This window comes from Electrona antarctica (assembly GCF_951216825.1).
Source record: "Electrona antarctica genome assembly, chromosome: 9".
NCBI lineage: Eukaryota > Metazoa > Chordata > Actinopteri > Myctophiformes > Myctophidae > Electrona > Electrona antarctica.
The window spans coordinates 9080311-9096670 of NC_136790.1; the positions used below are offsets into that span (position 1 = coordinate 9080311).

At 46.4% G+C, this 16360-nt stretch overlaps 1 protein-coding gene across 4 annotated transcripts in view; it reads right to left on the reverse strand.

Annotated features, from left to right (window-relative positions):
* The window catches only part of LOC306929536 (receptor-type tyrosine-protein phosphatase gamma-like), a 472869-nt gene that overhangs the window by 84318 nt on the left and 372191 nt on the right, over window positions 1-16360 (reverse strand). For all 4 annotated transcript variants that reach the window (XM_079510103.1, XM_079510102.1, XM_079510101.1 and 1 more), the window contains exon 8: window positions 15075-15267. In XM_079510103.1, the coding sequence (XP_079366229.1) occupies window positions 15075-15267 (193 nt within the window). The remainder of the gene's footprint in view (window positions 1-15074; window positions 15268-16360) is intronic.

Below are 16360 nucleotides of genomic sequence, written 5' to 3' on the forward strand. Positions count from 1 at the left end.
CTGTTTGACCAGTACTCCTCTCGGCAGGAGGACAGGGCTCTATGTTGAATGGCTGTCCCGTTGCCATGGTACTCCGTTCCACCAACCAGCTGCACTTCCACATACTTTGGAGTATATATGGATATGTAAATGCAGACATGTCATGCAGCACCGGAAACACACACGCACACACGCACACACACACACACACACACACACACACACACACACACACACACACACACACACACACACACACACACAGAGAGAGAGAGACCGTGTGTCACAATAGACACTGAATCACTTTGATATACAGACATATGTGCATACACATGCGTGTGCACTAAATAGCATAATGCCAACATGGCTTCGCAGACAGATATACTACACTAACACACACAGGTACACTCTCTGTGTGCTATAGAAAAGGGATTGAACACCAGAATGACAGGAATGCCCATCTGTACACCCTGGCTCTCTTTTTGCCCGCTATTCCACAGCCTGTCACGGCGTATTGATTATGTATGGAGCAGGAAAGGAAAGCAAAGCAAAGCGCCGCGGACACTTGTAACTCCATTTTTACACCTACTATATTGATTTGCAGATTTTACGACGCCAAGGGGTCTTCCTTCATCAGATAAAAGTTATGTGGTCCACATTCACAACCTCAGGCAGTACATGTGCAAATGATGTTCCATGTGTTATTGGGAGCTATTTGATTTAACATATGCCCTAGTTATGTTGATTCCAGTTGTTTGGAGCGATATTGATTATTAGCAGGCTCAAAAATCGATCGAAGCAAGATTTAAGATGGAGGTATTGTATTTTGTTGCGCTAGTTAGCTGATGCAACTCTGTCGTGTCAGAGTGCTGCCTCAACTCACCTGCTCCATTTGAACTTGGGAAATCTGCTACTGGTTTGAGTGACTATAAGTTAACGATAAAAGCAAGGAATTCAGAGCAATATTTATTCGATTTGCAGTTGAATAATTGATGCTAGCAGCATCTGCCGGTTGTCAAACACCAATTCACTGCTACAGTAAGTAGGTGTAGCAGACTGTTAATTACAGGAATATACTAAGCAATGTAGAGAATTGTTTTGCTCTAATACCTTACTATCTTTATATTGTAAGTACTGTAGCTCTGTTCTGTTCTGGAATTTGGCAAAAAGAAACATGAACAAAAAGTCCCCTCTTGGCCTCTGCCCTGCGTCTGCCACACCTCATCTGTTCCAATCAAGGGAGCATGTGGCACTGGCAGTCAGGTATTTAAAGTAAGGCATGGTGTTTTCAGTTTCATCTAATTTGTGTAATTTAGTAATGATCATTCTAATTGTCTCACAGACTAGACTATAAATCATCAAAACCAGAACTGTGTCTGTCTCTGAGCTGCCAACCCTCTTGCATGATATGATCTCTTCGGATTTGCATTTTCGCGTTCCTGTTTATGTAAACTTGAGCCTGATGAATTTGCTGCGCACTGCGTTGCTGTACTGCTTTGCGTGTTAATTCTCAATAACCTTGCGCCTCGCGTACTGAGCCTAACGTTTGTTTTCTGTTGATATTCATACGATGTTTATTCATGACTGCCTATTATGCAAATATGAAAGGTAATATGATGGTGATGAACATGCTTTGATTGAGAATAGGCTCACGCACAAAATTGATTAGCGTGCTCATAAATAGCTACAGTGGAGGTTTGCTTTTTTTTGTAATCACATCCTCAAGTGTGGACCCATGTGGCTCAGCATTACTAAAGCCATTAGTCACACTCACGCACGCACGCACGCGCACACGCACGCACGCACGCGAGCACGAGCACGCACACACGCACACGCACACGCACATGCGTGAACACATCATGAACATGAAGTCTATTATGTCAGGGGTTCTCAACCTTTTTGGCCGGGGACCCCCGGAAATGCTTTGGCAATGTCTCGGGACCCCCGCCCCGCCCCCTCCCGACCCCCAATATAAATTGACTGCTACAATAACCTTAAACCATTTTGGGCGGGAACCCCTTTTGGTGTTTTAAGCATTGTTATAATTTAGCTATTGAAAAATAGCAGATCTACAAGCTCATAGCGCGCCACCGAGTGGCGCGCTACGAGCTTGTAGGTCTGCTATTTTTGAAAAAAAAAAAAAATTGAAAATAATTTGGGGACCCCCTAAAATAATTTGGCGACCCCCCGAGGGGTCGCGACCCACGGGTTGAGAACCCCTGTATTATGTCACTTCTTGGTGAAGAGTGTGGGGGTGTGGCTTAAACCAGGCTCCTTCTGGACTGAAACTCTTTGTGTTTCGGTAGTGACATGAAAACATGGCACAGACATTTTTTATATAGTTTTCTAATTTAAAGGAAATCTACAAAATCAATTTCATTATTTCAACTTAGAGGTTGGGACAGCCACCTTCCAATAGGAAGAGACATATAAAGGATGTTTTTTTATATATTTAATTTTATATTATCTCAATGAATGTATTGTGATTAATTAGACCATATATGTCAAACTCAAGGCCCGGGGGCCAAATCAGGCCCGTGAGTGAATTATCTTTGGCCCGCGGGATGATGTTTAATTAGTATTAGAACTGGCCCTCGGGTATATTGCACGGACCACCATAATACTACAAGTCCGACAATGCACTGCGAGTGCATTGGCACATATCACATACTATGAAAGCAGTGCTTGGTGAGGATCATAGAACAGGAAACTGAGCTTAATAATAATGCATTTTCAGTTTTAAATGCATTTACTTTTTTGCTGTTTGCCTGGGACGTCCTCATGACCGCGGTGCCCGTGTGTTGAAACACAGTCCGGCCCTCGACCTCGACCAATTTCTTTATTTTGGCCCACTGTGTATTTGAGTTTGACATCCCTGAATTAGACCATACTATGACATTACTACAGTGAAAGGTCTGAATACTAAATTGTGTTTTTCATTGTGGCACTGCAATTTGAAACAATTCGGTAGAATGGCCCATACTGTATTATTCCATGAATTTGACATTTTGCTGCTATTTGATGCATTTTATGCACAAGGTCTGTTTCACATGTGCAGCTAAACCATTCTCTTGTGTTGACTGGATCAACCAATCATAAACCTCCACTTCAGAAAGCAGAACAAGGGAAGCTCACAAAATATATGTAGCTCAAATTCCATTCACACGCGTGTGTGTGTGTGTGTGTGTGTGTGTGTGTGTGTGTGTGTGTGTGTGTGTGTGTGTGTGTGTGTGTGTGTGTGTGTGCGCGCGCATGAGGGAGAGAGAAACAGAAAGAGCCAAGGGGCTAGGTGTCCAGCAAATTGATGGAGAGATCATCTTATGGCTTTTATCAAAGACAGGGACCACACACGCATGCAGACGTGCGCACACACACACACACACACACACACACACACACACACACACACACACACACACACACACACACACACACACACACACACACACACACACACACACACACACACACACACACACACACACACACACACACACACACACACACACACACACACACACACACACACACACACAGGGACTGCTGGCAGTGAGTGATGAAGACAACAGCCCAATCAAACAGAACAGAACACGGGAAAACGCATGACACAGGTGGCAGAGAGGACAACATCATCCCCCCCCCCTCTCTCTCTTGCACGCACACACGCACTCTGGCTCCTCTTCCATGTTTCTCTCTCCCTCTCGGATCTCTAAAGAGAAGTGAGGGGCCATTTGGAGGAGGAAAGGACATCCATGGCCCTGCAGTGCTTTGATCACAGTTGATAGATGACCAGAGCTTGAGTTTGCCGCTGAGGAGGGACCGTGTGTGTGTGTGTGTGTGTGTGTGTGTGTGTGTGTGTGTGTGTGTGTGTGTGTGTGTGTGTGTGTGTGTGTGTGTGTGTGTGTGTGTGTGTGTGTGCTCTGTACAGGATCTACAGTAGAGATGCGTCACTAAGCTCATGTTTTTAGAGTTGTTCAGCTTTCTTATGTACATTGGGGAGAGAGCCATATAAGACACACACAAGACATATATATTTCTAATTGTTCTCGACTAGGTCGAGTTTGGAGTCGTTTTTACGGTCGCTACAAGCCCCAATAGTGACTGTAAGCCAGATTTGCACCTGGCAAAAAAGAAGAGAGCTAGATAGTTTAGTTATTAAGAATTCCCGCATACATACAGTACAGATATGAAAGAAAAAAAATAGACCCACTATAATGGTTTCTAAAACTCTTCCCAGCAAAACGAGCCTTGTCTCTAAGCTCCTCTTCAATTCTGAGTATCTGGTTGTACTTGAGAATTGCTATCGACTACCGGCTAGTAAGGTCTCTACTCTAGCCTCATTGAAGACTATAAATCCACCAAGGTGAGGCTGGTAATGACCTGGACTAAGTCTCAGGACGCCATGATTTGAGCAACTGGGCAACTGGGAAGAAGTGGACCCCATCTGGCGTCATTTCAACAAGCATAATCTGCTCTGGAGCATGGACACACTGTGGGTCAGCTGCAGCATGGGAGAGGTGATTTTGGACTCCGGTCAAATGGACCTACATGGAACAAGGCGACATCTGCCCAGAGAAGGAAGCTGGTGGTAGCCGAGGTCAGGCAGCAAGGGAACACAGAGCAATGTGCAAAGGCAGTCTCACAGGCCAAGCAGACTCAATGGAATCGATGGGAAAGCCTGGATCACACAAATCTCACCATGAGGAATCTTTGAGAGCCACCATAATTCCCACTCCCAAGACCCAGCAATGTTTGGAGAAGATAATGAATGTCCTCTCTTTCTCTCTGGACACCAGTAACACAGAGGCAATTCCTCACTGGCTGCAAAACAAGTCTGTCCTATAAGACCGCCACACCTGGAGGTACAACCAGGTTCACAGGGCATATGGTGATTATCCTGGCAGGAAGGATAACTACCACCAACACTAAATTATTTCCGCTCCTATGCCACCAAAATGTGGAGCGCCCTACCAACAGTCATTAAGACATGCGAATCCCTTGACTCCTTCAAAACCGCTCTCAAAGGGCACCTACGGACGGCTGCAATTCGAAACTGGCCCCCGTAAAAATCGGAATCTTTTTCCCCCTCACTGTATATGTTTCTTTTCCCTTTTTACCTCTATGATGAATTCCTGTTCTGTTCTTTGACTATATAGAAGTGTCTATTTGTACGTCTCTAAATGTTTTGATGAATTGAACATGGTGGACCCTCTTGTAAACAAGTGTAATGCTTAATTGGGTCGTCCACTCACAGTTAACAGTCTTTGTATTGAATTTGTGCTTGAAATGTACTGTCATTCTGCAAACTGTTAATAAATATTTCAATCAATCAATCAAAAAACCCAACCTCTCCAAACACTTTCGCCTTTGTTTAAGCAGGACAATTGATTCGATGTATTACAGGTGATAGCTATAGTACTCACCATTGTATCTTATATAACAAGGTTGGATGGTCCTCCCTGACAGAGAGACGACAACTGCATTGACACCTGTTCTTGTATAAAGCCATGCTTGGAGATTGTCCTAAATACATCTCATCATTTCTGAAATGGGACTCTGAACCCTATCACACCAGATCAAGTCATTTCCCCAAATGTATACCAAAAGACAAGTTAAATCTGAACTTGGTAGATCTGCTTTTGGCTTCTGTGGCCCTAATACATGGAATGACCTAACTAACTACATTCAAATTGACCACCTTGGTACCCCTGAGTCGTTTTAAAACCTTGGTGAGCATACAGATCCCCACAATATGTAACTGTTTTTAGATTGTTTTGAAATTTGTCTTAGCTTCTATTTGTAACCTATGTAATTCATATGTATACCTTTTGTTTTCCTTTTCCTGATCTTCTGATGTATTGTGATGTTTTTATATGATATTGTATTACTTGACGACACTGAAAATGAAAGTTTAATTACTCAGTGTAATTTCGAGAATAAATCAAACTTAATATTGAAGATTTCCAAATGATCCAACATTGCAAGAGGGGAATCAAACTGGACAATCAAACTGGACAATGCTGGTTGGCCTATACCAGAAGATCACCTTTTTACCATAATTACTAGGCATGTCCCGATACCGATACTTGTATCGGAATGCCCTCCGATATGCCCTTATTTGGTCATATCGGAATCGGCAAGTACGCCCCGCACCAATCCGATACCATATTTTATTTAATCACGTAATGCGCGCAGCACGGTGAGACGGGGCCGCCGGTATTGAAAACGCGCATCTCCAGCCGTAGGTGTGAACGGCTTTGCCGACGTGCGAATGGGGGACAATTTAAAACAAAGGCGGCTTGCTGTAGTTTGCGACTAACATAAATTTGCATGCACAAGGGCTGCCAAGTATACTATCTTTTGTTGTTTTTCTTTCTCCCCCTCTCTTCGAAGTTAGACTGGACAAATAAACTCTAAACTGACTGGGCCACGGTGGTCTGACGCTCATGGTAACTTGCGCCGTGGGTGGAACGGGTGGAAAAGTTTGGTTACATTTTAATGCATCTGTCAATAATGCATTGTATTAAACCCAAATGCGATACCTTTGCATCATGTCTGCACCGAGTCGAAGCAACACGGGAGCCGTCAGCTGCTAGCCTGGCGCGGCCAGACTCATAGCGAGGATTCACTGACGCTTCCTCCCCGCATATGATATATATTTGTGGGGAGGAAGCGTAGTTATAATATCTCCCGCAGATCGATTGAATAGTCTCACATAATACGTGACGTATTCCAATGTGCATCAGTGCATGCAACTTCTCAATCTATCGTTGCTGAAAAGGCAGAGCTACAAGCTCACAACGCAGTGCAACCAGACGCGGTGTGAGCTTGTAGACTGGCTATTTTTGGTGCGTGACACCAACGTACGATGATGTATACATTACGCATTTAAAGTGACGGTACACAATTAACAGTTCCCTCTGTCTTTTAGAAAGGTACTGTAGGTACTGTATAAGGCCCTAGTAAAATGTAGTGCAAAGGGATGCATTGGTTGGTTAAAATAAAGAGAAGATTATTAAAATATAATAAGCATATATATAATATGCATAATATGCATAGTGTGTGTGTGTGTGTGTGTGTGTGTGTGTGTGTGTGTGTGTGTGTGTGTGTGTGTGTGTGTGTGTGTGTGTGTGTGTGTGTGTGTGTGTGCTTGCATGCAAAGTGGAACATCACCAGGGCTAAACTTCACGTTATTCTACGTGATAACGCAACCAACATGAGTACATGTACTTTACACTTTAAAAAAAAAAGCACTGGTATCGGTATCGGCTAACACATAAATTGTTGGATCGGAATCGGATCGGAAACGAAAAAAGGGTATCGGGACATCCCTAATAATTACTCACGATCATTCTCAGGCCAGACCTGATCTGATATATGAACTGAAAGGTTTTTAGTACTCGGACAAAGCAGCCGAGAAACTAGGAAGTACAACAGGGTTGGAGATCACAGGTACTCCCAGTGAGGGTCAGCTGCAGAGGCTCAAGACGACGTGTGATTATTATAAGAGATTGTAAATTCAAGTCCTATATGAGCTCAAATGTGTGGTTGAGCCACCACTACAAATCTCAGCCTCAGAGCTCTGTTCTGGTAAGCACACCAAGCTGTGCCGAGAGGCAAGATATTTGTGACCTGATCACATGGCATGAATTTGGGACCACTTTGGTCTCTAAAATGTAATCTGGGTGACCTGAAATACACCTGGGAGCATTTTGTGTGAGTGCAAATTATTTGAAGTTGGGAGCACTATAGTGCAAAAGGAAAAAAAAGGTAATTTAAAATTCCAACAATATCAAAATAACCTAATTTGAAAACGAAAATGGGTTTTCAAAAAAAATCATGAAGCAGTGCAGCCCTGCAGTTTAGGTGACTCAATAGTGTTTTGAAGCTTGGAAATGAGGTGGCTTTTACACGAGAATGGTGTTCATAAGAAACGGCAAAATGGGGTCCGTTTAGACGAGAATGGTGTTTTCAGGAGGTGAAAACGCAACAAAGTGAAACCACCTCCCAGAGTGGAAATCTTTGAGAACGCCGTTTTATCCCTTCTCCGTGTAAACAGGCAAAACGGTGAATCCGCAAAACTTACGTTGGCTCGCAGCGCATATATTATTACATTGATGCAGAGCCATATAATTATGATATAATGGAGTTCCTGAACAAGCCTCTCTCCTCGCCTACAAAGCGCTGCTCATCAGCGATGGTGAATGTAAAACCATGATGTAAATAAAATGCCTCAATTGTGATAGGTGGCAGCCACGGCAGCAGCGTTTATGTAGCCTAATGTATTATAAGATATATAACCATCCCGTGGCGCGCTCTGCCTGCATGCTCTGGGCTGTCTGTCACCACCATCACCCTCCCTGTGAATGAAAATAAAAATCCAGTCGCCTCCCCACTCCCCAGGTGATTAAACAAAAAGGAATCACCCTCCCCTATTAACCTATTAATTAACATCACATTTACCTCAGTATTATTTATTCCTAAATTTAATCTGGTAGCGTTTTTAATATGTGAGAAAATAAAGTGACCGCAAAAATCGCGAAAAACTGTCCGCTGAGTGGTTTGAACTCATGGCCAATGGGGACGATGGTCTCGTAGTCTAACGCCTAACACAGCAAGCTATGTAAGTCATTGAAAAGTAGGGGTTGCAGTGTGTACTTGTAGTGTGTGTTGTAGTGTGATTGACACGGGGAACAATGAAACTGTTGCGTGAAGGGGGAGCTGGCTCTTCTTCTTGTACATAACGTGGGTGACTGGTCTATTTGGCAGCCCGTTACCGCCACCTAGCGATATTATAGCGTTTTCATAAAGTGTGCGTTCTCGTGTAAAGGGTCAATAAAAAATGAGAACGCACCGGGACTTTGCCGTTTTATCTGGAGATGGTCGCCGTGTAAAAGGAGTCTGAGTGACAAAGTAGCTAATTTGTTGCTGTGGAGTGTCGCTAGACAATAGTCCAGGTAAGCACCTCACCGGGGAGAGACAGTTGGACAGAGGCGGCGTGCAGCATGAAGACCATGCTCTCGCCTCGGCCACGTCATCAAGGGACACTACCTGCCAATCTACATGTTCAATCAACTTGATTGTGGCACACCTGCGTTGGCTGGCAGGGAGCCAACAAGCCCAACATGTTTGTGAGGGCTGGCCAGAGCCATAGAGTAAGACAGAGTTACGACAACTCCGTTCACTTCATGGGGCCAGTCTCTTCTACATAGATTTCCGTTGGCTTGTCCCCATTTGTCCCTTCAAATGTGGACAACCGGAAGTTTACGGAATGCATTGGAGTCTATGGGCTCGCGCGAGTACACGAACCACGTGACCAGGCTGTTTTCTGCCCTCTCAATGTCGTAACTCTGTCTTACTCTATGGCTCTGGGGCTGGCGCTCAGTCTTCGCTGGCTCTCCAAGGTGACAGGACGGGTGCTACAGGCGGTAAGTGACATCTCCACTCATTTCCCTCACTTACCTGGTGTTAAGAAAGACAAATGACTAATGGCATACGCATATTTCTGTAATACAGGCAACCTACGCCCCGGTCTGCAATAACCAACCGCATGACAAGGAAATCACAACCTGAAATATGGAATGAGAAATGAATGGACACAAACCACGTCTGGAAGAATTTATGTTTGATTATTGATTTATCTGATACTCTCCTCCGTTCCCCCTGTGCACTAATTAATTAATAAATGCCCATTTAAGGCTTTCACAATTCCGCCTCTGAGCTGTGGTTTGTTGACTTGAGGTTTGTTATAGTTTCCTTTTTGAGGGGCACTAGCCCCACAAACTTTGTTCACTCCTTTGTTCACAAACGTTGTCCTACACAAACATTAAATTCCCATTGACAATGAATGGAACATTTTAGACATAGTGTCTATTTTACGTCATGGTGATGGTACGATGATGAAGAGCGCCCCAATACCCTCCAAAGAGGATGAATAATTAATTGCATCCATCCATCCATCCATCCATCCATCCATCCATCCATCCATCCATCCCATTGTCGTTAAGCTTTACTCACATGTGAGTCGTGCTGGTGATCAGAACCAGTGTGTTGCAGTTGGACTGAGCCAGAGTCCATTTAATGTGTAGGAGGCAGAGAAGAGAACAAAAGGACTCCAGAATGCATTCAGTAGTTGCAGAGTATGAATCGGTTTTCACAGCAAATGTCAAATGTATACGTGTGCGTGCGACCGTGCGTGTGGCGTGTGGGCATGCATGGTGTGTGTGCCTGTGTGTGTGTATGCGGCGTGCTTGCATGCGTGTGTGTGTGTGTGCTGTGCGTGGGTGGGTCGGTGGGACTGGGACGGGTTCATGGACCAGGCAGGTAGACCGAGTGAGCGCGTGCGCACACACACACGCACATGCACACGCGCACACGTGCACATGCACACACGCACACACACACACTTCCCTGAACCTCAACCATAACATAGCATAATTGTGGAGAGAAGTGTGGAGGTGGTATGTCTTTGTTTGCCTTCGTTTTATTCTCAAGTGCCTCCTCTCGTCTCTCCTTAGCTCAACTCTCTCCTCTCCTCTCCTCTCCTCTCCTCTCCTCTCCTCTCCTCTCCTCTCCTCTCCTCTCCTCTCCTCTCCTCTCCTCTCCTCTCCTCTCCTCTCCTCTCCTCATCTCCTCATCTCCTCTCCTCTCCTCTCCTCTCCTCTCCTCATCTCCTCTCCTCTCCTCTCCTCTCCTCTCCTCTCCTCTCCTCTCCTCTCCTCTCCTCTCCTCAGCTCAACCCTCTCCTCTCCTCTCCTCTCCTCTCCTCTCCTCTCCTCTCCTCTCCTCTCCTCTCCTCTCCTCTCCTCTCCTCTCCCCTCCTCTCCTCTCCTCTCCTCTCCTCTCCTCTCTCATGGCTTGCCATAGATTCCATTACAGCGTGCACCAACTGCAGCTTTCAAGGTCATGCATAGAAGTACTCAACATATAGCTGTGTGTATGTCAGGAGGGGTTGTAGTTGAGTCTATTGCAGTGTGTGCGCGTGTGTGCGCATGCGCGTGCGTGCGAGACTGTGTGTGGGTGGGTGCACGTGCATTTTTGCGTGTTCGAGTATGTGTGTGACACTGTGTGTTGTGTGTGTGACCAGGGAGTGTTCTGTCACTTTACCAGAGAGTCAAGCTGCTCCCCAAGCATAAGGCAGAGGGAGGAGACCAGACATCATCACCACTGCTCACACAATACCACACGCTGGTGTGTGTATGTGTGTGTGTGTGTGTGTGTGTGTGTGTGTGTGTGTGTGTGTGTGTGTGTGTGTGTGTGTGTGTGTGTGTGTGTGTGTGTGCGTGCGTGCGCGTGGCCTGACATCTGCGCTGTGTCAACTACCCTAGCAGGATTCTTTTCCCTCCCTTGTCTCCCCACTTCCATATGGTCCTCACAGTTTGAGGAGCATCACCTGCAAGTGTGTATACACACACATACACGCACGCACGCACGCACGCACACACGCACGCACGCACGCACGCGCGCGCGCACGCAGCGCGCGCGCACGCACGCACGCACTAAAAAAATATATATATATTTTTTTACATAATCTAAACTATAGTCGACTAGTAAACTAGGCAACTTGTCAACTAGTAAAAATCACTAGAAGTGAAAGCCCTAACGCATGCACAATCACACTCTTTTTATTCTCATTAATCCAATTGTAATTGTCCAATCAATTTTACCATACCATGTGTGCTCATTATTAGAAAAAAATATATATAAATTTAGTTTGTTAACTTTGGATGTTGGGTATTTTGTCGATGATTGATTTGGTATGAATCCTGAGAAATAATAAAACGAGATATATTTTGGATTAAAAAAATATGCTGGAAAAAAATATTGTGACCAAAATAAAATTGGTATGTCAGCAAAGTGGGCTATTTTAAGGAGCCCACTCACCAAAGAAGCTAAAATAACCCATGCCTTTCTAGCAGCCAAGTTAAGTCAGTTAAGTCTCTCATCCAACCATGTTTACTGTCCCGACCCTAGAACGATCACAGTAGCCACACTCGTAGCTTACGTGACTGGCAGGTAAGCTACGAGTGTACTTAGTCTGTCTCACTCAGTGACTGGCAGGTAAGCTACGAGTGTGCTTAGTCTGTCTCACTCATCCCAAATAAACAGTTTGTCACGTAAGATACGGATTTACGGCTCCTCTGATCTTTCTGGAATCTTTCAGCGTGCGTCGGCACCTCAAAAGCAGCGGCGCGCACTATAGCACTTCATGTGAACACTGTAATCAGCGGTGCGCGCTATAGCACTTCATGTGAACACTGTCCCGCCCAGCGGCGCGCGCTATAGCACTTCATGTGAACACTGTCCCGCCCAGCGGCGCGCGCTATAGCACTTCATGTGAACACTGTAAGCAGCGGTGTGCGCTATAGCACTTCATGTGAACACTGTCCCGCCCAGCGATGCGCGCTATAGCACTTCATGTGAACACTGTAAGCAGCGGTGTGCGCTATAGCACTTCATGTGAACACTGTAAGCAGCGGTGTGCGCTATAGCACTTCATGTGAACACTGTAAGCAGCGGTGTGCGCTATAGCACTTCATGTGAACACTGTCCCGCCCAGCGGTGCGCGCTATAGCACTTCATGTGAACACTGTAAGCAGCGGTGTGCGCTATAGCACTTCATGTGAACACTGTAAGCAGCGGTGTGCGCTATAGCACTTCATGTGAACACTGTAAGCAGCGGTGTGCGCTATAGCACTTCATGTGAACACTGTCCCGCCCAGCGGTGCGCGCTATAGCACTTCATGTGAACACTGTAAGCAGCGGTGTGCGCTATAGCACTTCATGTGAACACTGTCCCGCCCAGCGGTGCGCGCTATAGCACTTCATGTGAACACTGTAAGCAGCGGTGTGCGCTATAGCACTTCATGTGAACACTGTCCCGCCCAGCGGTGCGCGCTATAGCACTTCATGTGAACACTGTAAGCAGCGGTGTGCGCTATAGCACTTCATGTGAACACTGTAAGCAGCGGTGTGCGCTATAGCACTTCATGTGAACACTGTAAGCAGCGGTGCGCGCTATAGCACTTCATGTGAACACTGTAAGCAGCGGTGTGCGCTATAGCACTTCATGTGAACACTGTCCCGCCCAGCGGTGCGCGCTATAGCACTTCATGTGAACACTGTCCCGCCCAGTGGCTTAAATATCGACGGGGCAACCGGTGCGCTGCACCGGGGAGGCCCAGACGCTGTGGGGGGGGCCCATGAAGGAAGAAGTGACATCACTGTCGAGTCCTTGGTATCTTCATACCGTATAGCCTTAAGGTGGCCTTACACTAGCCGATTTTTTTCAATCTGAAATCTGATAGCACCACACACTACAGGATAATCGGAGCGGGGCAGAGCAAATATCAAACATTCTTGATGTTGATCGGGCCGATCCCGATCGCGCTTTGAGCGGTCGGGCACCCCCCGAGCGTCAAAAATGCCCGATTATCGGCTAGTGTAAGGCCACCTTAAGTTTCAACGTGTGTTCATGATCAGCAGCCTGACAACAAAGACGCCAGCCTATTTTGTCATGTTGGAAAAAGTACTCAAATGTTTTGCTTAAAAGTAAAAGTAACAATAATGCAATATAGAAATTGTTACAAGTAAAAGGTATTGGTATTAAAATGTAATGAAAGTACCAAAAGTAGAAAGTACTCAATATGCAGAATGAACCATGTGACGTTTTCAAATGTATTAACACCTTTTGAAAATAGCCGATCTACAAGTTCAGCTTGCAGATCGGCTATTTTCAAATAGCGGAAATGTATATAGGGCTGAAGTGGTCAATGTATGCTTTGTAATAATAATCCAAATCTACAAGGTAAGGTAACTAGTAACTAAAGCTGTCAAATAAATTTAGTGGAGTGAAAGTACAATATTTGCCTCTGAAATAGTATAGTGGTATATAAGTAAAAGTATACTGAAAATGATGTCATGCCACTGGTCCCGCCCCCTACCTACCGGGGCCTATCAACCATGATGTTACGCCACTGGTCCCGCCCCCTACCCATGATGTCATGCCACTGGTCCCGCCCCCAACCTACCGGGGCCTATCAACCATGATGTTACTGATGCCACTGGTCCCGCCCCCAACCTACCAGGGCCTATCAACCATGATGTTACTGATGCCATTGGTCCCGCCCCCAACCTACCAGGGCCTATCAACCATGATGTTACTGATGCCACTGGTCCCGCCCCCAACCTACCGGGGCCTATCAACCATGATGTTACTGATGCCACTGGTCCCGCCCCCAACCTACCGGGGCCTATCAACCATGATGTTACTGATGCCACTGATCCGGGGCCTATCAACCATGATGTTACTGATGCCACTGGTCCCGCCCCCTACCTACCGGGGCCTATCAACCATGATGTTACTGATGCCACTGGTCCCGCCCCCAACCTACCGGGGCCTATCAACCATGATGTTACTGATGCCACTGGTCCCGCCCCCAACCTACCGGGGCCTATCAACCATGATGTTACTGATGCCACTGGTCCCGCCCCCAACCTACCGGGGCCTATCAACCATGATGTTACTGATGCCACTGGTTCCGCCCTCTACCTACCGGGGCCTATCAACCATGATGTTACTGATGCCATTGGTCCCGCCCCCTACCTACCGGGGCCTATCAACCATGATGTTACTGATGCCACTGGTCCCGCCCCCAACCTACCGGGGCCTATCAACCATGATGTTACTGATGCCACTGGTCCCGCCCCCAACCTACCGGGGCCTATCAACCATGATGTTACTGATGCCACTGGTTCCGCCCTCTACCTACCGGGGCCTATCAACCATGATGTTACTGATGCCATTGGTCCCGCCCCCTACCTACCGGGGCCTATCAACCATGATGTTACTGATGCCACTGGTCCCGCCCCCAACCTACCGGGGCCTATCAACCATGATGTTACTGATGCCACTGGTCCCGCCCCCAACCTACCAGGGCCTATCAACCATGATGTTACTGATGCCACTGGTCCCGCCCCCTACCTACCGGGGCCTATCAACCATGATGTTACTGATGCCACTGGTCCCGCCCCCAACCTACCAGGGCCTATCAACCATGATGTTACTGATGCCACTAGTCCCAACCCCCCCCTACCTTTGGACGCCTCGGTGCCGTACAGGCTGCCGCCGTTGTCCGTCAGGTCGGGCAGCCACGCGTCCTTCACGGCAGACTTGAAGACCTGGCGGCCGTCCAGGTTCTGGATGGGCCGGAAGTTGCTGCGCAGGTATTCCACCGACTTGACGTGATCCTGCTGCTCCGTGGTGAAGATGGAGTAGAACGCCTCCAGCTGAAACACAGAAAACACCTTGTTGAAGGGTAGACCAGACAGACAGACAGACAGACAGACAGACAGACAGACAGACAGACACGTATAAACAATCTATCCGTGGTATATTGGGCAGAGAGCATGCAGGGACAGCTCCGGGTGCTCTGAACGACTCAGGCCAGCTGCCCTGCTCGGAGCCAGAGAGCTGGACAATCATTTCATCAATCTTACAATCTACAGATGCTAATTTAAAATTACGTTTTAAATCAATATTGGAGAGAGAGAGAGAGAGAGAGAGAGAGGAGAGAGAGAGAGAGAGGGAGAGAGAGAGAGAGAGAGAGAGAGAGAGAGAGAGAGAGAGAGAGAGAGAGAGAGAGAGAGAGAGACGTCCCATATTCTAAAAACACACTGGGTTGTTTTCACTGTAATGTGTTTTAATATGTTTGACTGGATGATTTGAACAATTTATGAATCAAATAAACTTCTTGCTGTGCGTTATTACATGCAGTACTGGGGGTGCATGGGAACACTTTAGTTTGCTTTCATTTGTCACATCTCCCTCTGCACCCTGCAACCATTTGGAGGTTAACATCCCCGGGAGAAAGGAATAAGTCCAAATCAACTGGGGATGCAACCCCCTGTGAATAAACAGACAGCATTAGATGATTACAATTCTATGGGTACAGGCTGTGTATAAACCACTGATTCACCAAGGCAAATTGATTGTCCATGGGTTTGGGTACATCAAAGTTTTGTTTTGTTTTTTGCGCGGGGGGGGGGGGGGGGGGGGGGTGACTGAGTTTGTCATCATGAATTAACCATAGTTCACTGATGCCCCAGAGAGAGAGAGAGAGAGAGAGCGAGAGAGAGAGAGAGAGAGAGAGAGAGAGAGAGATTCACAAAGAGAATCATGTCTAGGGACACACACATGATAACCAATTGTCCCTGTACAAAAGGCCCAGATTGAAATGGACAATTAAGTCACATCCAGTGCAGGTGCACCCTGGGCAAGACCTACGCTGAAAAGACTATCATCGGAAGTTGCGGGATTTTAGCGGAAGTATCGCCCAAGGAAATGACGTTGATGCTTTACAAATCAGTTTACATTCTCCGC